The sequence below is a fragment of the Garra rufa genome, chromosome 16 (assembly GCF_049309525.1).
Source record: "Garra rufa chromosome 16, GarRuf1.0, whole genome shotgun sequence".
Lineage (NCBI taxonomy): Eukaryota > Metazoa > Chordata > Actinopteri > Cypriniformes > Cyprinidae > Garra > Garra rufa.
This window is the reverse complement of record NC_133376.1, coordinates 15,026,440-15,052,029: the sequence shown is the minus strand read 5'-3', so window position 1 is coordinate 15,052,029 and position 25,590 is coordinate 15,026,440. Positions and strand designations below refer to the sequence as shown.

The window sequence follows — 25,590 nt, the reverse complement described above, 5'->3', positions numbered from 1 at the left end:
TCAGTCTGGGGAAAAAAAAAAAAAAAACTGCTGTACAATTTTCTAGACTCTTTGGGTCAATATTTATCAAAATGTTTTGAAATTTACTCTTTGGGAGGCTATAATGGGGTCGTTTAGGAAAGGGGCCTGTCCAAATTTACCCAAAATCCTATAAAGCCTAAAGGAAAGCTCAAAACTTGTAAATTCAAAAACATTGATTCTAAACAAGCATGCAAAGTTTTAAGGAGATCAGACCACATCTGGTGCTAAAACAGTCATAAACATTCAAAAACAAACAAACAAACACAAACAAACATCATCTTTCTATGGCAAATGACCTGTTTTTGCCAAAAATGCATTTTTCAATCATTGATTTAGGTGGTTACAGGCTTGGTAAAGAATGTGTCTTTTTCCAGAGTTGCTTAAATGCCTTAAAGCGCTTGAACCCCAATAATCACTGCTTGCAGCTAATTAGATGTAACTATTTCTAGATATAATTTTTCTAGATATTATATGATAATTTTGGGGTTTAATTTTGGGTCATCTTATTCTATCTTTTCACATTGTTCATACTTTACCCTGAGTTAATAATTAATCCTGGTTACGAGGTTTCAGGATTTGAAGCTGGGTAATCATTCTTATTTGCATATTTATGGGGTTTAAACAATTGATTGGACAAGCACAGAATGCAACCAGTCTTAATAACCGCTCGTCCATCTGTGAGGATGTTTATCATTCCAGTTAATGCTGTTTCTTCCGGACGCAGGGCATTACAGTTTCTGCAACTATGCAAATGCATTAATATTTATAAGGCAAGCATTGTTTATGTTTATGACGTTTTATATTTGTCAGAACAGCTTTGTTTTACACAATATACCTTTTGGGTATTTTGTTTGTTTGTTTGTTTGTGTATTGAAATACCCCAAGAAAATTGCTTAACTTGACAGCCAGTGATCACCATGTATTTCCATTGTATATAAAAAGCAGCTTTGACACTTTCACAATAACTGTGTTTGTGTTCCACAGGAGAACAATCTGTGGAGGGTGTGACTTGCAAGTGTGATTTCTGCCACAATGCTTAAAGGAATAGTTCACACAAAAATGAAAATTTGCTGACAGTTTACTCACCCTCAGGCTATCCAAGATGTAATATTTGTTTCTTCATCAGAAAAGATGAACAAATTCAGCCATTTCATCACTACACAAAAAAATAAAGGCTTAGAATCTTTCAGTGAATAGTTTGAAGAACATTTAAAAAATCTAAAGAAACTTTTTTCATTATAAAGAACATTTTCTGCATTTAAAAGTTTCCATGGATGTTCAGCGTTCTTCATGGAACCATCGAGGCCAATAAAGAACCTTTATTTTTTAGTAGTGCAGCTCACCAGTGAATGGGTGCCGTCAGAATGAGAGACAAACAGTGATTAAAAACATCAAGTAATCCACATGACTCCAGTCCATCATTTAATGCCTTATGAAGTGACAAGCAAAAACAGTCCAAAACTGTTTTTTGAAAAGAAAAGTTGTGTGTTTTTAAGAAACAAATTCATCACAAAGATGTTTTTAACTTCCAAATGTGGCTTCTGGCTAAAATACCAGTCTATAATCCATAATATCTCTTCCGCCAGTGAAAAGATCCATCTCCATCTTTGTCCGCTCAAAATCCACCCACAAATTTGTTTAGAACTGTTTTGGACTGTTTTCACTTGCTTGATCTGTACATATTTCTATCCTGATTCAAATGGGATGATTTGGAGAAAGCAATTTTTTTGGATTATTGAGTTGTATTGTGGCCATAAACAATGGTTTGAAATTAAAATGCTCAAATGATGGATTTATTTCTTACAAGCATGCAGCTTTTTACTTCACAAAATGTTATTGATGGACTGGAGTTATATGAATTACTTGTGAATTAGTGTGATGTTTTAATCAGCTGTTTGGACTCAAATTCCGACGGCACCCATTCACTGCAGAAGATCCATTGGTGAGCGAGTGATGTAATGCTAAATTTTTCCAAATCTGTTCTGCTGATAAAAGCTTGCATGGAGGTGAGTGAATGTTCTTATTCCTTTAAGAACATTGCCACAATGTGTTTTATGAGCACTCTTTACCTAGAATAATGGTGCAATTTAATGATAAATGGAAAACAACCTTAAAATGCCGCCCTTTGTGTTCCCCTGAGCAAAAAAGTGCTGAATTGTTTGGAACAACATGACGTTGAGTAAATATTTTTTTATTAATAAAAACAACACAATACTGCAAATAAATGTAGACCATCACATAACGTGCATTATGTGATGTGTGCGTGTGTGCGAGAGAGCGCGATCGAACGATCACACCCTAATATAACTGTCTTTAGGACCCAGTTGTCTTTCCGTCTCTTTCTTTGTAGTTATCCCCCCCTTTCTGTCTTTCAGGAGGAAAAAAAATAAATAGTGAGCAGTATGAGATTCAGTAAAGAAGATTTGAGATCACGGCGCGTCAAGGCGCGTCGGTGCGTTAGTTAAAGAGAGAGAGAGAGAGAGAGGGAGACGCGTTGAGCAGAGACCCTCAGTGATGCTCATATGCATCTGATATTATAGTGAATTATTATGGGAATTTATTAATGCTCGTTCCCGATCCACGTGCGCGCTCTTGAATAACACTCGTGATCCGGTTTTATCGGCTGGGAATAAACTTTCACATTCCGGTTGTTTTTTCATCAGCCTTTATTCATAAGGACAAAGCGGATCTGGTGGATCACAGGTGGGTGTCCTCTCTATAAAGTACTGGATATTGTGTTTCTGGCCATGTGTGTAAAGGATGCTCAGCCATATGTTGCCATTTACATGGAGATCATCATCACCACAGCGTGAGATGGTCACTTGGTCATGGTTTTGTCATGTTATGATTTGAAATGTTTGTAAAGGATATTGATATTCATATCATGAATTGTTACACGCTGTAAATATTAATGACATGTCTGGGATTCATCATCTAAGATCAGCAGGTGGATCGTACGGACCCCTGTGCGCTTATGGACCAACTTAACCCGTTATCGTAGTGTGTGATTGGCAGTATATTTTCCTAAAACAAACCTCAGTTTCTAAACCTGATTTGTGGATTTGTCTTCTTATACACAGGTTTGAGTGGCAGAAATGAGGGAGAGGTTCGCGTTTCATCTTCTCATCTTTGTGTTGACGCTGTTTTGGCACACCAGGTAGGACTGACAGTCTTGACTTCGCTCTTTAAATGGTTTTGAGGATATAACACGTCAAAATAATTGCTATACGCTTAATTTGAGGATACTGGGATTGACTCGAAACCGCTTGTCTCCGTGCGTAACTGGAGACTTTTACGCGCACGACTCCGGTTGTCACCGAAAGAAATCACTCCGCTGACAAAGACTGACAAAGATTGGCTTCATGTTTATTTGATGAGGACTAATTAATGCAAGTTTAATTCATGCAAATTAGCTTTGGGGTTTTTTGAGAGGCTTCGTGAAATCGTTGGTTTTGGTACATGAACACTGATGAATCCTCTAGGTGGTGCAGAACAGCGTGGAACCGTGAGGAGCGCTTTCTCATTCAGGGGAGGTACTACAGGTGCATAGCTGATTTTTTCTCTTTTTTTCTTCTTTAATTAAAACTAAAAGCTAAAAACATGTGCCAATTCAAGGGTTTAAAAATGTAATTATAAACAATCATATTAAATATTAAACAAAAATGACACTTAGTCTATTTTTGCAATCGCAATCTTTATAAAAGGTTGTTTATTTAATGATAAAAAATCATATATATATATATATATATATATATATATATATATATATATATGAACATGTTTCTGTCTTAGGTCAAGAGAAAAATAGTAGTTTGTAATGAAAAAACATTATTTTGGAATAATAGACTAATCATGAATTTTTAAACCATCTAAAGCCTTTTCACAATAATGAAAAATGCAAACCTGTAATTTCAAATTAGAGCTCTCTAACTATTATAAAATATAAAAAAACTATGTTCAATTTTGAGCAAGACAATGGGTTTTTATAGATACTGATGCTAATGTATCTGTGAGAGTGACAGAAAATCAATGAAATGAATATGTGGCCTAGGACCAAAAAGCCAGTCATAAGGGTCAATTTTTTATTGATATTTATAAATTATATGACAGCGCAGTAAATATACTTTCCATTGATGTATTGTTGTTAGGGTAGGACAATATTTGGCCGACATACTGTACAAGTATTTGGTGCAAAAAAAAAAAAATCACAATACTGAGAAAAAAGTTCTAAGCAATGCCTATTACAAATAAAAAAAAAAAAACAAGTTTTGATATATTTATGGTAGGAAATGTACAAAATATCTTCACTGAACATGATCTGTACTTAATATCCTAATGATCTTTGGCATAAAAGAAAAATCAATCATTTTGACTCAAACAATGCACTGTTTGCTATTGCTACAAATATAGGCTACCCGTGCTACTTAAGACTGGTTTGTGGTCTAGGGTCACATATGTTTTTATATTCTACTGGCTATCATTCTGTGTGTTTTAGACAGTTTTTCAATTGCAAAGTATTGTGGAAAATGCAAATTGTGAAATCTATCCAAAGTGGTTGTTTACACCTATAGTACCTTAATTTAAGTGCACATGTGTGTTTTGAAGCATCCAGTGAGTATTTTGATCCCAATCAAACAACAATTAAGAGGGTCAACCTTGATTTTATTGCAAACCAATGATTAGTGACCACATGGATTATAATTACTCTGACCGCTCTGTACACACTCAGCTCAGGTTCACTGCCAATTTAATTTGAACTTAATATGATGGCCTGTTTTCTTTTTACTCATATTAAAAAATCGCCTTAGACCCTCGCCTGGGAGTGAACATGGTCACACCGTGCCATACCAATCAATAAACCAATATCATAGAAATCTAGATAATGCATGTGATAAGCAACCCCATCCTCCTGTATGTGTCACAAAGTCGATTCATGAAATATGCTTTACTGGTTTCCACGAGCAGTGAATTCACTCTGAATAACTGGAACCTAGACGGGATCAGATAAACCTCCCTCTAATCTGGGTCACGCATGGATGTGTCCCCTCGAAAGGAGCGCTAGGGGGAGGTTTGTCCTCCAACTGTGGAGCAACCGTGAAAACAGTGCTTTCTTTAACTCGAAATGGGTCGATATTATCCCTTCAGGTTCCTGTATGCTCCCCCAGATGGTAGCAGTATGACCGACTTCAAAGCTGCATAATTAGCACATATTAAATACTCTTAATGTATATGAGGCTTATGTAGGAATTAGCTACAAATTTGCTCTATAATGAGGTATTACCCCATGGCAGAGCTCAGAATTATACTACTTTTGGACAGAAATCACGTTCGGAAGAACTTGCTCAGTCATGTCCGTTTATAATCTGTGGCTTTGTTCCAAAACCTAGTGAGCTACTTCACTGCTGCCTACATAGACAGCTGCCTTACACTGCAGCATCCTAACTGGCTGATTTGGAACGCTCTATGTAGGCAACAACTTCATTAGCTCGACAGCTCAACTCACGAGTCATGGTTGATTCCAACAGAGTTTGATGTTAGCATATTTCTAAACGAAAGAAGAGATATACAGTGCCGTGTGAAAGTATTCACATATTTCATAGTTTCATATTTTGTTATGTTACTGCAGGTTAAACTGCTTTAAATTACTTTTTTCCCTACATCAATCTACACTTCATACACCATAACGACAAAGCAGAAATGGAATTGTCACAACTTCGTAAATTTATTAAAAAAATAATAATAATAATAATAAAAAACCTTTGGTAACGCTTTAGATTACAACCCACAAAGAACTACGTAAGTAAACTGATTTTACCGTGTATGTTTCTGTAATTATAGTGTACCTATATAGAACGAACATGTAGGTATAAGGGAACAATATGTTAAATTTGGGTAATAAGGGGGTAACAAACCAGAAATGCAACCTGCAAAGAACTACATAAGTGTACTGAATTTACGTGTCTGTTTCTGTAATTATAGTGTACCTATAAATAATGTACATGTAGGTATACGGGGACAATATGTTAAATTTGGGTAATAAGGACAACCCAGATATGCAACCTGCAATTTATGTGTATGTTTCTGTAATTATAGTGTACCTGTAAAGAACTTACTTGTAGGTATAAGAGACAATGTTACGTTTTGATAATTGGGCATAACAACCAGATATGCAACCTGCAAAGAACTACGTAAATAAACTGAAGTTACGGTGTTAACAGGTATCTATTCTATTACTGTGCCAGGCATAAATCGTGAGTTTGGTGTATCTATACGTAAGCTTTTTAAAATTACTGGGAAACTATACTCTTGTTCCATGTAATTACAGGGTAAGTGCGACATCTGCGGGTTGTAAATTAAAGTGGCGATTGTTACCCTCTTGTTCAATGAAGTTACAGGGTAGGTACAATACATATTACAACGTGACCCCATAATAATTCTTATGTATTTTACGTAAAATGTGATTCTGCAAAACGTACATTTATTTATGTTTTTACAGACACTAAACGTACAATACTGACATATATGCATCATCTAAACATTTAACGTTATTACTTTTTATGAAACCGCTTTTTATAACATTTAATTCTGTTCTGTGTGATTTCTGTTGCCAGCTCGTTTCCAAGAATAGGTCTACACAATGATATCAAGACTACACTTTAAACCCTTAAATAAATAACATTTCTGCAGTCGTTTAATCATTAATATTATATTAACTTCGTTTGCCGTGGTGGGACAAAAAGGGCGTTTTCTCTGACATGCTGTGACTAACAATAGAACAATAAAATACACCGAACACGCATCATAATTACAAAATGAAACAATTTTATTTGTGTGCTGTGACCCAGATCTTCAGAATCCATATGATTTGCGAGGACCAGAACCAAATTCAAGCCATCGTCCGGCGATCTTCATCTCCATCCCGAGCAGCAAGTCCAGCAGAATCAGCCATAAACCCGTGCTTAAGTGCATTTTGCGTCAGGAAAAGCGGACGTTCATTCTTGGCTCTGGCCTGCATTCGTCACATATTACGGCATGCCGTGTTTCTGGTGAGATGTGTTGGAATGATGCGTGGTGCCTTCGAGGAGTGGATCAAGACAATAATCTGGATCATATTTTCAGCGATTAACAATTTAAATTCTACTCTCATCCTACTGCACCTCAAACCTACTGTATTCCGCCAGAGAGGACTGCGGCTGCAAACGCATCGTTATTTGGATTACTTTTTTGTACGCCGCCATTTTTGTGAATGGAGCATGTTTTTCGGTTCAAATACTAGGCCTATATACCAGGCTTTTCATTGGTCCGTTAAGAAGAGATATTTTTATTGGCTACCGAAATGCCAGCCAGTGGCTGAAATATTAATTCAAACTGCAGTACTCTGTAACGAATTGTGATTTTAAAAGTAATTAAGTAAATTACTCAGGTTAATTTGTACTCAAGTACAAGTAAAATTACAGACTTAAAATTATACTCATGAAAGTACAAATACCCAAAAAATGTACTTAATTACAGTAACGTGAGTAGTTGTAATTCGTTACCTCCACCACTGTGCACTTTGCTGTCTTGATATTTTTTATTACTGTACAGTCATAGTTAACGTTAGGTTTAGAGGTAGGAGTGGGATTAAAATGTTTTATATATTGCAAATGTATTTTGAAATAGGTTGTTTTTTAAATAAAGGTTTCAGAGACAAGGATATCAGATATGTATTGTACCTACCCTGTAACTTCGTTGAACAAGAGGGTAACAATCGCCACTTTAATTTACAACCCGCAGATGTCACACTTACCCTGTAATTACATGGAACAAGAGTATACTTTCCCAGTAATTTTAAAAAGCTTACGTATTGATACAATAAACTTACGATGTCTTCTATGTTTTTAAGTAATTCCATTAAAAATTATTTGTATACCTGTTTGCTTCCTCCATATTACCCAAACGTTCTCTTGCAATATAAATACGAAACATACACCGTAACTTCAGTTTACTTACTCAGTTCTTTGCAGGTTGCATATCTGGTTTGTTACCCCCTTATTACCCAAATTTAACATATTGTTCCCTTATACCTACACATCCCTACTTTAATAGGTACACTATAATTACAGAAACGTACATGTAAATTCAGTATACTTATATAGTTAATTGCAAGTTGCATATCTGGCTTGTTACCCCCTTATTACCCAAATTTAACATATTGTTCCCTTATACCTACACATCCCTACTTTAATAGGTACACTATAATTACAGAAACGTACATGTAAATTCAGTATACTTATATAGTTAATTGCAAGTTGCATATCTGGCTTGTTACCCCCTTATTACCCATATTTAACATATTGTTCCCTTATACCTACATGCACGTTCTTTATAGGTACACTATAATTACAGAAACGTACACCGTAAATTCAGTTTACTTACGTAGTTCTTTGCGGGTTGTAATCTAAAGCGTTACCAAACCTTTAATGAATACTTATGCAATGGAATCATTTTTATTTTTAATAAAGTTTTCATTTTTAATAAATTTGCAAAAATGTTAAAAACAAGTTTTTTGCTTTGCCATTATGGTGTATGGAGTGTAGATTGATGTGGGGGGAAAAAAGAAACTTAAAGCAGTTGAACAAAAGGCTGCAACATAACAAAACATGAACAAATGAAGGGGTATGAATACTTTTGCAAAGCACTATACTATAAGGCATCAAATACATACTGGATTAAATGGTCAATTTATTTAAACTTTTACAATCATTTTATTAATACTTTTCAGTATTCCAAGATTTAAAAATGTAAACAATACAACCCTGTATTCTGCATACAGTTGAAGTCAAAAGTGCACATACACCTTGCAGAATCTGCTAAATATTACCAAAATAAGAGGGATCATACCAAATGCATGTTATTATTTTTATTTAGTTCTGATCTGAGTAAGATATTTCACATAAAAGATGTTTACATATGGTCCACAAGAGAAAATAATAATTGAAATTATAAAAATGACCCTGTTCAAAAGTTGACATACAGGTGAAATTTAATTTAATTTGAAGATTAGGGTAAATTTAACTTGTTTTGTCTTCTGGGAAACATGTAAGTATCTTTCTGTACCATCTGAAGGGCAATACTAAATGAAAAAAAAATATGATATTTAGGCTAAATAAAAAAAAATAGACATCTTCATTCTGTTCAAAAGTTTACACCCCTGGCTCTTAAAGGATGACTATTGCCAAAATGCAACCTGGGCTGTTTTTTTTTTTACTGTAAACGAGACAAACATATATCTAAAAGCATAATCCGCTCGCAGCCGTCTTGCCAGTCAAGAGGTGTCAATCTCCGAATGCGAGGATGGATAGCTCCTAAAGCATATATCCATATAAATGCACGGCTAATTCGTTGTTTTATCGCAAGTGAAAAACAATATTAACCTTCTAGTTGTAAAAAGAGCCTCATATAAGCCTAATATTTCGTCCTATGGAGTCCATTCATTCGCATTCGGAGATCGACACCTCTTGACTGGCAAGACGGCCGCGAGCGGAAACCCAAACAGTGAAAGTGAGTTGTTCAAAACCTTTCTTTTTAGTAAACTCTGTGTACACAAACAATGTTCTCAATGCTTGAGTTCATGTGTAGAGACCCAGGCGATACTTCGAGCAAAGTGTCATGCCTTCGAGTGTTGTATAAATATCTATTTTGATGCGCTCAAAGTTATGCCCCTAGTATTCCCATTCACCGGCCATTGAAAACAAAACAAAATCACGGTCAATCTCAAAAACGGCTCGTTTGTCGTAATTATGCTTTTAGATATATGTTTGTCTCGTTTACAGTAAAAAAAAAAACAGCCCAGGTTGCATTTTGGCAATAGTTATCCTTTAATGCATAGTTTCTCCTTCTGAAGCAACATTGAGCGTTTGAACCTTCTGTAATAGTTGCATATAAGTCCCTCATGTGTCCTCAGTGTGAAACGATGGATCTCAAAATCGTACAGTCATTGTTGGAAAGGGTTCAAATAACCAAAAATGCTGAAAAACCAAAGAATTTGGCACACACACACACACACACACACATACACACACAGTTGTGGATCATTCAGGTTACAATAATTCTGAGTTCGAAATCTGGATTAGGAATAAAATAATGTCTTCAGAATGATTCATACGCATGACATCTGGCAGAGAATTGAACAAATAGTTGTAATCTGGCTCAGAGGATTCTAGGAATCATATCTTCAACCTACAAATGGTTGTCAAAAGCAAAAATGCTATCAAATTCACTATATTTTGTAAGGAAATGCACATGCTTGAGGAAAACATGCACTATATTTGGAATCACCCCTTAAAAGCAACTATTGTATATTTTTAGCCAAAATAATGACATTTTCTCTTGCTTTATTTAGCTTGTTGCATTCATGTCTGCAATTTGGCTAAAAATGCCTTCTTAGAAAGTAGCTTTAGAAGAAAATGCACCTATGATGCTTCAGAATGTTTTCTCAATGATCCGCTCATATAGGCTTTGAAACAGAGGGAGTTAAAGCGGTTTTAACAGTCAGCTAGCAAACAGATCAAGCTGACGCTCATAATGCATGCATGATTGCTTATGTTAATTAAGCCAATTATGCTTAAGTATGTTAATTATATTCCTGAGCAGCATTTCACATAAACTTTCCTGTAAGTAGAACATGTGGAACAGAGTGAAAGAACGCTTTAATCACATCACAGCAGTGTCGGGGAGTTAGCAACACTAATATTTCCAGAAAAAGATACTTTTCCAAAAAGTAGCACATGTAGTTTTACAAAACGCTTGCTGTGTTCATGTTTCATTGTATAAGCAAACGGAAGCAGTAATCAAAGCACTTTCCTAGAATGGTTTTGTCTCTCGCAAGCACTGGTGAATTCCTGTTTGTTTCAGCAAAAAAGCGGGTTAGATTTAGGGATGCACCGATCCATATCGGCCGATCACTTGCGCGTTTTGTCAGTAAAGCCGGTTCTGTAATCAGCGGTAAATGCCATCAGGTGCGTGATTTCACGTTGAGCCGTATATACTACACACAGCCGTTGTTCACTGACGAGCTGCGCACATTCACACTGATAATGAACATTGATTTGCGCAGCTCGTCGGTAAACAACGGCTGTGTGTAGTATATACGGCTCAAGGTGAAATCACGCACCTGATGGCATTTACCGCTGATTACAGAACCGGCTTTACTGACAAAACGCGCAAGCATGATCGGCCGATTCGTATCGGTGCATCCCTAGTTAGATTTAATGAAGTGCTTTAAAAATAGTCATAAAATGGTCATAAAAAAATAATAATATGGCCTGTATGCTTTTAATTCAGTGTTTTATTATAAAGTGTTCAAAAATATTTTTTTTATAAAAGTCATACATGTTGTTCTATTAATACTTTTTTATCATGTTTTATTATCTGTTATTTAGTGAATGTACACTGCAGTTCAGAAGCTTGGGATCAGTAAAATTTTTCTGCTCATCAAGGCGTTTATTTGATTGAAAATACAGAACAAAATACAGTAATACTGTGAAATATTATTGCAATTTAAAACAGTGGTTTTCTATTTTAATATATTTTAAAATAGAATTTATTCCTGCAATGCAAAGCTGAATTATCAGCATCATTTCTCCAGTCTTTAGTGTCACATGATCCTTCAGAAATAATTCTAATATGCTGAATTATTTTCAGTGTTGGAAACAGTGCTGATTAATATTTATTTTTTGGAACCTGTGATACTTTTTCCAGGATTCTTTGATGAATAAACTGTAAAAAGAACAGCATTTATTGAAAAGAGAAATCTTATCTAACAAAACACGAACAAAAAAAGTATTTTTTTTTCTTTCTTTGAAAGAAATTAAGACTTTTATTCAGCAAGGATGTGTTATATTGATTTTTAAAAAGTGATAGTAAAGACTTATATTGTTAAAAAAAATCTATTTTGAATAAATGCTGTTCTTTTTAAATTTTTTATTTATCAGAGAATCCTGAGAAAAGTATCACAGGTTCCAAAAAAATATTAACTGTTTTCAACATTGATAATAAATCAGCATATAAGAATGATTTCTGAAGGATCATGTGACACTGAAGACTGGAGTAATGATGCTGAAAATGAAGCTTTGCATCACAGAAATTAAATATATTTTAAAGTATATTAAAATAGAAAGCCACTATTTTAAATTGCAATACTATTTCACATTATTCCTGTTGTTTCTATATTTTTAATCAAATAAATGGAACATTGATGAGCATAAGAGACTTTAAAAAAAAAAAAAAAAAAATCGCCTCGGGTTTCGTATGAAACCCTAGTTCCTCTAGGGAACGAGACGCTGCGTCACTACGCTTTGGGAATGCCCCCAGCGTGCCCACGCTCTGAATCACGTGTGTAATCAGTCCAATAGAGAATCGCGTGTGACGTCACGGACGGGGTGACGTCAGGAACCAGGAAGCTATAAAGCACATGCGGTGAATGCAGCCGGCAGCTTCTGCCACCAGGAGCGCTGCAGGGATGCCAGAATTGTGGTAGGCGACGCAGCGTCTCGTTCCCTAGAGGAACTAGGGTTTCATACGAAACCCGAGGCGTTCCCCTTCGGGAACGTCGAGCTGCGTCACTACGCTTTGGGAACGAAATGCCCACACCGCCAGAATTCCAAGCCCTGCTCTGTGTGTGGAGCAGGTGGAGAGAAAGGGCGAAAGTAGCCCTGAGTAAAAGTATGGCCTTAGCCGTCTTAAGAGTAGGGCGAAAGTAGCCCAAGTGAAACGAGGGCCTCAGCCTCACTCGTAAAAGGGCGAAAGTAGCCCGTGGTAAAAGGGCGAAAGTAGCCCGTGGTAAGAGAGGGGGCCTCAGCCCACCAGGGTAAAAGGGCGAAAGTAGCCTGTGGTAAGAGAGGGGGCCTTAGCCCACCAGGGTAAAAGGGCGAAAGTAGCCCGTGGTGAGAGAAGGGGCCTTACCCCACCAGGGTAAAAGGGCGAAAGTAGCCCGTGGTAAGAGAGGGGGCCTTAGCCCACCAGGGTAAAAGGGCGAAAGTAGCCCGCTTATAGAAAGGCGAAAGTAGCCTATAGTGATTGCTCCAGCCATCTTAAGAGAAGGGCGAAAGTATGCTCAGCGGCCTCAGCCCACTCGTAAACGGGCGAAAGTAGCCCAGAGTAGTTGTTGCTATTAAGCATGAAAGTGCGGTCTCAGCCGTCTTATTAATAGGGCGAAAGTAGCCCGAGTGAAACGAGCAGCCTCAGCCCACTCGTAAACGGGCGAAAGTAGCCCGGAATAATTGCTGCTATTAAGCATGAGAGTGCGGTCTCAACCGTCTTAGAAATGGGACGAAAGTAGCCCGAGTGAAACGAGCGGCCTCAGCCCACTCGTAAACGGGCGAAAGTAGCCCGGAATAATTGCTGCTATTAAGCATGAGAGTGCGGTCTCAACCGTCTTAGAAATGGGACGAAAGTAGCCCGAGTGAAACGAGCGGCCTCAGCCTACTCGTGGAGGGGCGAAAGTAGCCCAAAATGATTGCTGCTGTTAGAGCAGAGAAACGCGGCCTCAGCCGTTGCATAGAAAGGGCGAAAGTAGCCCGGCATCAGTTGTAAGGCGAAAGTAGCCTCAACAAAAGGGCCTTAGCCCAATATAGAGCAGACAAAGGAGTCTGAGTCATCGAAAGCTGGAGCGACACAAGGAGCAACCTCAGTTGACTCAAAAGGCGACAGTAGCCTGGGTAGAGGAGCGGCCTCACCGCCCAGATTAGATAGCCCTACTAGTGGTAGGAGCGTCTGAGAGAAGGGCAACAGAGCCCGGAGTATTGGGTAGATCCACTTCATAAAATCTGACAAATGTGAGCGGCGTGGACCATCCCGCAGCGTTACATATATCTTGCAGGGAAACCCCTGACATAAAAGCTTTAGACGCCGCAACTTTGCGGGTCGAATGAGCCTTGGTTTCCATCGGAGAGGGAAGACAAGAGGACTTATAGGAGATAGAAATGGCATCCGAAATCCACCGACTTAAAGTCAGCTTAGAAGCTGGAAGACCTCTATTGCGAGGACCAAAACACACAAATAACTGGTCCGTCTTCCTCCACAGGGCAGCTCTGTGGACGTATGTGTCCAGTGCTCGCACTGGACACATACAGTTAAGCTTCTGCTGTTCTGGTCCCGAGAATGGGGGAGGACAGAAGGCCTGGAGCACTACAGGCCGTGGTACTGCTGACGGCACCTTGGGTAAGTAACCCGGTTCTGGGTGCAGGAATGCTTTGACCATCCCAGGGGCAAAGTCCAAATATGAAGGGGCCACTGAGAGGGCCTGTAAATCACCAACTCTCTTTAGAGAGGAAATAGCCAGCAGGAAGGCAGTCTTAAAGGACAAAAGTCTGTCCGACACCTCTTCAATAGGCTCAAACGGAGGGTTGCAAAGAGCCTCTAATACCACGGCCAGGTCCCACGTGGAGACTCGTGAGCGCACCGGGGGCCTCAGCCTCAGTGCACCGCGGAGAAAACGTGACACCAGGGGAAGTCTCCTAAGGGAGATAGTACCGAAGGGAGCATGGAAAGCATCTATGGCCGTCACGTAGCCCTTCAGCGTAGAATGTGCATTACCGGCCGTAAGGCGGGCTTGCAAAAAGTCCAGCACTGAACCTACTGGGCAGTGAACTGGGTCAACTTGGTGCTGATTGCACCATAAGACAAACATATTCCACTTCCCGGTGTACATTTTTCTCGTAGAGGGAGCTCTGGATTGGAGAATGGTCTCAACAACCTCGGTTGAGAGACTGGAAGCTAGGAACTGTGCCCCCTCAGGGGCCACACCCACATCTTCCACAACTCCGGGCGGGGGTGCAGGATCGCCCCTCCTGCCTGTGAGAGGAGATCTCTCCTGATCGGAATTTCCCATGGCGGGCCGTCTAGGAGAGAAGTCAGGTCTGAGAACCACACTCGACACGGCCAGAACGGAGCCACCAGGAGGAGGCGAATACCGTCCTGGCGCACTCTTTCCAGAACTCCGGGGAGCAGAGCGATCGGGGGAAAGGCGTACAGACGAAGCCTCGGCCACGTCTGTACCATAGCGTCCAGTCCCAGGGGAGCTGGATGACTCAGAGAGAACCAAAGGGGACAATGTGTTGTCTCCTGGCTCGCAAAAAGATCCACTTGGGCTTTCCCAAACTTTTTCCATATGACTTCCACCACATCTGGGTGGAGTCTCCATTCCCCGGGCCTCAGCCCCTGCCTCGACGGGACGTCTGCTCCCACATTGAGATGTCCAGGGATGTAAACTGCTCTGAGTGAGAGAAGTTTCTCTTGGGACCACAGGAGGATCTGGTGCGCCAGCTTGTTCAAGGGGCGCGACCGCAGACCCCCTTGATGGTTGATGTAAGCGACCACGGATGTGTTGTTGGTGCGAACCAACACATGGTGATCCTTCAGGTCTGGTAGAAAGTGTTTTAGAGCTAAAAACACAGCACGCATTTCCAGGCAATTGATGTGCCAATTGAGATGGTGCCCGCTCCACAGACCTTGGGCTGAGCGGCCACTCATGACCGCTCCCCAACCGGTGAGGGAAGCATCCGTCGTTAGTGTTACACGACGACATCGAGCTCCCAATACCGGGCCTTGGAACAGAAACCAGGATTTCTTCCAAATGTCCAGGGCACGAAGACAGCGCCACGTGACCTTGATCAAATGGAATGGGTTGCCCCTCGGGGAAAACCCTTTTGTTCTGAGCCACCACTGTAAAGGTCTCATATGCAGTAGGCCAAAAGGGATCACGTTGGACGCGGCTGCCATGAGACCCAGCAGAACTTGAAACTGCTTTACAGTGAGTGATCGGCCTTCTTTGACTCTCTTGACTGTGTGAACGATCAATTCTATCCGAGCGGGAGACATCTGTGCCCGTATCGTGATCGAGTCCCAAACTACTCCGAGATAAGTGGTTCTCTGAACTGGAGAAAGAACACTTTTCTTGGAGTTTAGTCTTAACCCCAGAGACTTCATATGGGCGAGAACGACATCTCGATGTCGAACCGCCATCTCTCTTGACTGTGCTAGAATAAGCCAGTCGTCTATATAGTTTAGTATGCAGATGCCCTGGAGTCGCAGAGGAGCCAGCGCAGCATCCACACACTTGGTGAAAATTCGGGGTGAGAGTGCCAGACGGAAAGGAAGAACTCTGTACTGGTAAGCGTTGCCCCCAAAAGCGAACCTGAGAAACTTCCTGTGTTGTGGAAGGATGGAGACGTGGAAATAAGTGTCCTTGAGATCTATCGTGACGAACCAGTCCTCGGACCTGATTTGAGACACGACCTGCTTTATAGTAAGCATCTTGAATTTGAGTTTTAGCACTGCGCGATTGAGCAGTCTGAGGTCTAGAATAGGACGTAAGCCTTCATCCTTCTTTGGAACTATGAAGTAGCGGCTGTAAAACCCGCACTCTGCAAGATGAGGAGGGACCACCTCGATGGCCTCCTTCCTCAGAAGGGTTTCTACTTCTTGTTCCAAAATCAGAGCCTGCTGAGGGGCCACAACGGTGGTGGTAATCCCCTGAAAGGGCGGCGGACGAGTGCTGAACTGAATCTTGTAACCTTTCTTTACTGTCTGCAGGACCCAGCGAGAAACATTTGGCAGAAGTTCCCATGCTGCCAAATGATCTACTAAGGGAATCAGCCTCTCGAGGCTGATCTCTGATGGTATTTGAGATTGCGAGTCCCCTGGCCCCGCAACGCGAACGGGCGGATGCAGGGGGAACAACTCGCGAGAGACCGCTGCGCCCTGAAGCACCAGAGGTGGCAGGGTTAGCAGATCGATCTCCCGAGGGCACCGGGGAGATGTTATTACCCCAGGGGGGTCTGCCCTCAGAAGCCCAGAGCCACTGGCGTCAGGGCTTCTTTGCCGAGGACTTCTTTGCCTGAAGGATGGCCCTCAGGTCGCCCTTAGGCTTGGAAGCCCCCGGCTTGGAGCACCTACGGGACCCCTGACGATGTCTCTGGGGAGGGGTCCGCGTAGCAACGCTCCGTTTCTGCTCGTCGCGATATGAGGAGCGGGTACTCGGGTGGGGCTGCTCTCGTCCAGCAGCCCCAGAGATTGAGCGGCAAGGAAGAAACCTCTGGAATGCCGCCGCTTGTTGACGCGTCTGCTGGAACCTATTGACGAAGGAGGGAACCGCGTCGCCGAACAGGCCAGACGGCACAAGCGGGGCATCGAGGAGGAAGGCCCTGTCGCGGTTCTTTCATGTCCGACAGGGTCAACCAGAGGTGTCTCTCTGTGACCACCATGGCTGCCATAGACCGCCCAATGGCACGGGCGGTCTCCTTGGTGGCACGCAGAGCGAGGTCGGCAGTACGACGCAGCTCGCTGACGTCAACCGCCGCCCCGTCCTCGCCCTCATCAAACTTTTTCAGCAGGTCGGCCTGATATGCTTGCAGCAGTGCCATGGCTGCCGAGTAACCTTTCCCCAGCAAAGAAGATGTTGTTCTTAATGGTTTGCTGGGTAGTGCCGAGGTCTTCAGGGACGATGCTGAACTCGGGGACAGATAGCTCGAAAGCGTCTGTTCTACCTGAGGCATCGTCCCGTAACCGTGCTCACGAGCCCCAACCACATTTGAATATGTGTAGGTGGAAGGGGAGTGGACACGGGCCGAGAATGGCTTTCCCCATGATCTCGACACCGCGGTGTGGAGATCGGGGAAAAATGGCAGACCCCGGCGTGGAGGTTGGGCTTTGGGGCGCAGAAACCTCTCATCAACTGATGTTGAGCTTAGCAACCACCTCCACTAACTCCTCATATTCGACTGGCTGGGAGGGCGTAGGACCAGCCTGCTCGCCCAAATCCATCTCTCCCTCCTCGGAGGAAGATAAACGGAGCGGCGAGTGCTCCTCCTGGCGGGAAGAAACCGACGTGCGGGCTTCCACACCAGAGAGGGGCATGGATCTAGCAGAGGAGGATGGAGAAAGGGGCTCGCCCGTCTCCACACTCGATACTAGATCCATTTGCGATCCCCACGAATGCAGGCACCGTTCTGCCTCAGCAGAAGCGGGACCTGATCCGCGGGGGACGCTAGTGAGGGCTCCTTCCTCAAAAAGAGCCCTCCGGGAGCGAAGTGTGCGGAGAGGAAGCTGCAAGCAGTGCACACAGTCAGCCTCCTCAAAGGCTGACTGGGCATGCCTCGCCCCCAAGCAAGCCACACACAGCGTGTGTGTGTCCTCGGCCGTAATGTAACGTTGGCACGGAGGAACACAACGTTTAAAATGCTTGCTATCGCCCATCTCTCTATCTAAGTCAACACTCAAAATAAATTGAAGCAAACTGGCTTCGAAAAAACGCATTGACGGACAGACAAACACACAGAGCGCGACTGAAAGGCAGAAGCTGCCGGCTGCATTCACCGCATATGCTTTATAGCTTCCTGGTTCCTGACGTCACCCCGTCCGTGACGTCACACGCGATTCTCTATTGGACTGATTACACACGTGATTCAAAGCGTGGGCACGCTGGGGGCGTTCTCAAAGCGTAGTGACGCAGCTCGACGTTCCCGAAGGGGAACTACTACTGATCCCAAACTTTTGAACGGCAGTGTATCTCTATCTATATAAATAGTTTGCTTGCACTTTAATCGAGATCCTCATGGTTTTTATGTCAGAAAAATACTTTCTATTTTTTTTTTCATGAATGATACAATTTGAATATTATCCAAAATATGTAACATTTTACTAACCTTTTTTTAAAGGTTAGCTATAGTACTGACTTCAAAGTAGCTTCCTCAAGTCTGATAGCTAAAACAAATCTCAAAGTTAAAAAAAAGATTTAAAATTTCATTTGAATCTGGTGCAATAATTCTCAGAACATCTTAGATGAGAGCTGTAACTCACAGCGTATAAAACTAGGATCATTAAAGTGCTAAAAGACATCAAGAACATTCAGGTAATTCCTCATTTCGCTCAGCCTGTGATTTCACCGCCCTCGTTTTTGAAGGCTTTGAAGTCTTTCCCATGCTGTTCAGGAGACTGTTAAGTTCACTCACATTCTTGACTTTGTTGTGTAGGTCAGTGTCCGCAGATGCCACAACAGATGCCTTCAAAAATAACATCACCCTGTTCACACGCATCCTGGACCGCCTGCTGGACGGCTACGACAACCGGCTGAGACCCGGACTGGGAGGTGAGTTAGTAGTGGCTAAATTAAATAGCTTGCTTTTGCTATGCTCTTCCCCAGAATCGAGTTTATCTTTCCTTAAGCATCACTACATCTGTAACATAATGAATTTGAACAAAGCCCTTAGAATTAACCTTCAGTGCATTCGGATCTAGTTTATCTCTATCGGTTTTATCAGCGAGGTTTGTGTCTGATGTTGTGTTGTGATGATGAAGGCAGGAGCACATTATAGTGCTTATGGTGACAACAGAAGTACATTAGCCCAGATTAAAAGAGAGATACTGAGTACCTGTTTTTATTGATTTGTGTGGTCATGTACGCACTGCTATTATAAAGCAGCTCTCTATTGAGTGGCATAAAAGAAGGCATTTTTCAACTGTTTTGTCACAACTTAAGTGTCACTGACATTTTTCCATTAGCAGATTAGTTTAGCTAACAAAGGCCATAACGATATGCAGGATTTCACTGAACCTTATGGATTTGTCTGCCGTTGTAGTCATTCATCCCTTAATAGGCATAGAAGGACCGTGAGCTCACAGCAGTATCATAGAAAGGAAAATCACAAATGAAAATCTCTTTAATGTCTCTTAGACATCAAAGAAATTAAATGGAGACTTTCGCTCAACTTCTTTTCGAAGAACAAGACCCCTGTAATCTCACTTTTGTCTACTCTGGGGTTTTTAGAAGAGATTACAATGTCTCAAACTGCAATCTAAAATCAGATCTCATGAACTCAAACATTTCTCATCACATTCTTTCAAGACCAAATGTTCTGAGGTACTTTTCACCTTCTTGAATGGGTCAGTTTACTAGTAGTAGGGATCAGTGGTGTGTGGTTGTGTTCTGAAATGAGGAAGCAAAGTCCTCAAGAATCTCATTAAGCATTTTACATTTATTCCAAAATAATAACTCAAGGCAGTAACAATTTAAACAATATGTTTTATCTGTGAACTTATGTTCAGCTGTTCTTATATAGTTAACTCTTAAAGGGGTCATCGGATACCTATTTTCCACAAGTTCATATGATTCTTTAGGGTCTTAATGAAAAGTCTCTAATATACTTTGGTTAAAAATTCTCAATAGTAGTGTAAAAAACACCCTTTTACCTTGTCAAAATCAACTTTGCAAAATATCAGCTTATTTTACGCATGGGCCCTTTAAATGCAAATTAGCTCTGCTTGCCCTGCCCATCTCTGATGAGGGATTATGAGCTGTAATGTTTACTTTAGCCGTATTTAGCCGCGTTTATCGGCGAACCTTGCCAACAAGCACATTATTAAGAAAGGCCATTTGCAAAGATGCATAAAAAACCCTAATACTCACTTCTGCTGTGGGTGAAGCTGCATCACAAATGATTCACATGAACATGTATGTATATGTAAATCGGGATCTGCGCTTTCCTTTTAAAAATGAAAGTAACGTTGTCCTCTGCGTCTTCAGCGCCTCAGATGTCGGGAGTAAATGACTACTGCTATGTTCATTATTACATCCAACAACAGAACACCTCAATCGCTCAATTAGAGTCTTCCTCTGCACCTGAGTCACACAATGGCGATCGTATTCAGATTGTTTCAGCTCGGTGAGGGCGGGTCTAAGGAAAGACGCTCATGTCAATCAAGTGTATTTTGTCACAATGACAAGAAGCTGAGAATGACCTGATTTTAAAAAGGGGATATTACTATTTTAAAAAAGATAAAAAAAATACCACTGGGTTGATTTTTATCATTGTAGGGTGGTTGTGTACATAAACTGCCAACACACATTAATGTTCAAACAACATGTAAAAGTTCGTTTTGCATCCGATGACCCCTTTAACTATTTTTTAGATCATCATTCCTAAAAGCTCTTTAAATATTGGTCGCAGATGCAGTGACCAAGCTGATTATTCAATAAAAACTCTCACAGATCATGTTTTCATGCCATTTTGGGTCTTATTTTGACATAAGTGGTTATATCTAAGTGTGTGAGTTTTTTCCTTAATTTTTAAATAAGTCTTCCCATTATGGAGAAATTGACTCTTGTCAGGTGACTTTCCCGCATTCATTTTCAATTATTCCCCACCAAACTCTCCGCACACTTTAGGGTTGTTAAAGGCGTCATCGAATGCAAAACTCACTTTTACATGTTGTTTGAACATTAATGTGTGTTGGCAGTTTGTGTACACAACCACCCTACAATGATGACAATCCACCCAGTGGTATTTTTTAAAAATTCTTAAAATTAATATCCCCTTTTTAAAATCAAGTCATTCTCAGCTTCTTGTCGGTGTGACGACATGATTGACATGACCTTAGACACGCCCTCACCAAGCTGAAACAGTCTGACTCCGATCACCATTGTGTCGACTCAGGTGCAGGGGAAGACAAGAATGTCTCTGATTGAGCGATTGAGGTGTTCTGTTGTTGGATGTAATAATGAACATAGCAGTCGTCATTTACTCCTGACATCTGAGCCTCTGAAGACACAGAGGATTAACGTTAATTTCAGTTTTTGAAGGAAAGCGCCGATCCCGATCTACATATGCGTCTATGTTCGTGTGAATCGTTTGTAATGCAGCTTCACCCACAGCAGAAGTAAGTATACGTTTTTTTTATGCATCTTTGCAAATGGCCTTTCTTAATAATGTGCTAGTTAGCAAGTTTCGCAACTAAACACAACTAAATTCGGCTAAAGTAAACATTACGGCTCATCATCCCACTGCAGAGAGGGGCGGTGTGAGCAGAGCTCATTAACATTTAAAGGAGCATGCAACAAGAATAGCTCGCTCTAAAAAGGGCGGATTTTGACAAGGTAAAAAGAATGTGTTTTTACACTACCATTGAGAAGTTTTAACCAAAGTATGTTATAGACTTATCATTAAGCCCTTAAAGAATCTTATCAACTTGTGGAAAATGGGCATCCGATGACCCCTTCAAAACTCAATAGGCTCAGGGGAGGTGAGAGAGACATGGACTCCCGCTGTAACTTTACCTGCTGTTGTCGCTGTTGGACAATGTTTCTTTAGATAAAGTGTGATTTATACACTTTAAAATGTTATATTTTGTAATATTGTTGTTGTTTTAATTTTCGTTCCACAATTTTCTTTTCTCATTTAATATTTTGGGTGTGACTCCCTTGCCTCCTCAGAGGAAACAGCCCTGGTAGGGATTCTGATTCATCCCAGTAGCTTGGTTCATTTTCCACAAGTTATTTGATTAGTTTAAATAATTTGAATTGCTTTATTCATTTGATTCACTTGAATACTTTGATTCATTTAAAATTCTGATTAATTGGATTCAGCTCACCAAACATATTCATTCAATTAATAACACCAGCAATTTTGAAATCACAAATTGCATCACATTTTGGACTCCATTTACTTCTCTTGAGATGAGACATCACTTGACCTGAACATTTAAATTTTATTTTTTGAAAACTTGTTTGAATTTGAAGATCAAGGTAAATTGTACTTATTTTGTCATCTGGGAAACCTGTAAGTACACTCTAAAAAATGCTGGGTTAAAAACAAGCCAGTCCTGGGTGAAATATGGAAAAACCTACTGATTGGGATCTTTTGACCCAGCGGTTGTGTTAAATGTTTAACCCAGCCATCTGGGTAAACAATAGTTGAGTTAAATAAAACTACCCAGATGGCTGGGTTAAACATTTAACCTAACTGCTGGGTCAAAACAGCTTAATTACTGGGATTGTCCATATTTCACCCAGTGCTGGGCTGTATTTAACCCAGCATATTTTGAAGCGTAGCTTCTGAAGGACAGTACTACATGGAAAATATGATATTTAAAGGCCACTTATTATGCCAATTTTTACACGAAGTAATATTGGTTTTGGGTGTCCCCAGAATATGGCTGTGAAGTTTCAATTCAAAAATGGCCCCACATACTGTATCATTTATTCTAACATCTGGAAAATGTCATTTTTGGGGTGTGTCTTAAAAAGAGCTGTTTTGGTGTGTATCACTTTAAATGCAAAGGAGCTGCATATTCCCGCCCCGTCTTCTGAAGAGGGCGTAGCATATACATCTCTGCTTTGCATACCTACAGCAATAAACAGTTGGTAGAAGCAAAATGACTGAGAGTGAGAGAATCTGTGTTCGGCTGTATATATGAAAAGCCAAACACCAAAAGAGGGACAAAACAGTGCAGTGTTACAAAGCTCAATTGACACAACAGCACAGGCATGAACAGCACGGCGTGAACTAATCTCATCAATGCGACACTGGTCAATTAAAATACTTTGATAACATACACACACAAATACGGCTGAAATGTTAGCTAAGCACTATAACAACATGACAATCACAAAGCAGTCTGAAATGAAATGATTTGTGGATAAATAAATATATATATGAGACTGCTTTAATGGGGATTAAAAAATAAGGAGTGGATGGATTTTTTTATCATTGCAGGGTTTTTGTGTTCACACACTGCCAACACATAATAATGTCTAAACTCTATATAAAATGGATTTTGCCAAATAGGTGCCCTTTAAACAAAATAAGAAAAATGTACATCTTCATCCTGTTCAAAAGCTTTTACCCCATAGCTCTTAGTACATCATGTTTCCTTCTTGAATAAAGCTTTTGTAATAGTTGTTGTCAATGCGAAAAGATCTCAAAATCATACAATCGCTGCTAGAAAGGGTTCAAATATGAATAATATGCTGGGAAAAGAAATGTTATTTGTAGGATTTTTCTGAAGATGCAAGCAGTTTAACTGTTCAGGACAAACAAGGGACTCATGAGTCTTTATAAAACAAAAAAAAAACAGTTGTTGATCATCTAGGTAATGAAAAAAATTATAAATTGATTTGCATTTTAATGAGTGAAATAAGTATTTCATCCCCTATCAATCAGCAAGATTTCTGGCTTCCAGGTGTCTTTTATACAAGTAATAAGCTGTCCCTTTAAGAGAGAGCTCCTAATCTCAGCCTGTTACCTGTATAAAAGACACCTGTTCACAGAAGCAAACAGTTAATTAGATTCCAAACTGTCCACCATGGCCAAGACCAAAGAGCTGTCCAGGGATGTCAGGGACAAGATCGTAGACCTAAACAAGGCTGGAATGGGCTACAAGACCATCGCCAAGCAGCTTGGTGAGAAGGTGACAACAGTTGGTGCGATTATTCGCAAATTAAAGAAACACAAAATAACTGTCAATCTTCTTCAGTATGGGGCTCCATGCAAGATCTCACCTCGTGGAGTTTCAATGATCATAAAAACGGTGAGGAATCAGCCCAGAACTACACGGGAGGATCTTGGCAATGATCTCAAGGCAGCTGAGACCATAGTCACCAAGAAAACAATTGGTAACACTCTATGGTGTGACAGACTGAAATCCTGCAGTGCCAAGAAAGCACATGTACAGGCCGTCTGAAGTTTGCCAGTGAACATCTGAATGATTCAAAGGAGAGCTGGGTGAAAGTGTTGTGGTCAGACCATGTTTGGAGGATTAGGAATGCTGTCTATGACCCAAAGAACACCATCCCCACCATCAAACATGGAGGTGAAAACATGCTTTAGGTAGGGGTGATTTTCTGCTAAGGGGACAGGACAACTGCACCGCATTAAAGGGGCCACGTACTGTAAAATCTTGGGTGAGAACCTCCTTCCCTCATTGAAAATGGGTCATGGATGGGTATTCCAGCATGACAATGACCCAAAACATAAGGCCAAGGTAACCAAGGAGTGGCTCAAGAAGAAACAGGCCTAGCCAGTCTCCAGACCTTAATCCCACAGAAAATCTGTGGAGGGAGATGAAGGTTCGAGTTGTCAAACATCAGCCTTGAAACCTTAATGACTTGGAGAGTATCTGCAGAGGAGTGGGACAAAATCCCTCCTTAGATGTGTGCAAACCTGGTGGCCAACTACAAGAAACGTCTAACCTCTGTGATTGCCAACAAGGGTTTTGCCACCAAATATACTTAGTCATGTTTTGAGAAGGGGTAAAATACTTATTTCATTCATTAAGATGCAAATCAATTTATAACTTTTTTGAAATGCATTTTTCTGGATTTTTTGTTTTTGTTTTCAATCATAGACCAATTATTTCTTTGTCAGTGGGTAAACACAAAATCAGCAGGGGATCAAATAATTATTTTCCCCACTGCAGTTTTAGTTGTGTTGAGCAGCTGCTAGAACAAGTGGTCGATGAAATGGTGACTTGTCAGACGTCCAAAAAGTCCATTTAGCAGGAGAGTCTCTAACCTTAATAGCTCAATTGTTTGGTGTTTTAAGAACATCAGTCTTAACTATTATGACTGTGAACACAAAGCATGGCAAGAACTGACAGTGAAGAAGAAAAGTGAGCAAAAACTAAGAGTGAATGATAGGAACTGTCGAACACTAAGAAGGATTGTGTCCAATTGACAGCAAACCTCAATATCTTGCTCAAATACCAACCACAGGGAACTTCACAAAGCTAACATCAAAAACTTTAATCACAGAC

The 25,590-nt window shown here is 40.6% G+C and overlaps 1 protein-coding gene across 1 annotated transcript in view; it reads left to right on the top strand.

Moving 5' to 3' along the window:
* The first annotated feature begins 2,473 nt into the window (after window positions 1–2,473).
* Window positions 2,474–25,590, top strand: part of gabra2b (gamma-aminobutyric acid type A receptor subunit alpha2b) — a 190,211-nt gene continuing 167,094 nt past the window's right edge. The window contains exons 1-3 of the mRNA XM_073820198.1: window positions 2,474–2,724; window positions 3,102–3,178; window positions 19,035–19,150. Of these exons, the coding sequence (XP_073676299.1) occupies window positions 3,117–3,178; window positions 19,035–19,150 (178 nt within the window). The 5' untranslated portion in view covers window positions 2,474–2,724; window positions 3,102–3,116. The remainder of the gene's footprint in view (window positions 2,725–3,101; window positions 3,179–19,034; window positions 19,151–25,590) is intronic.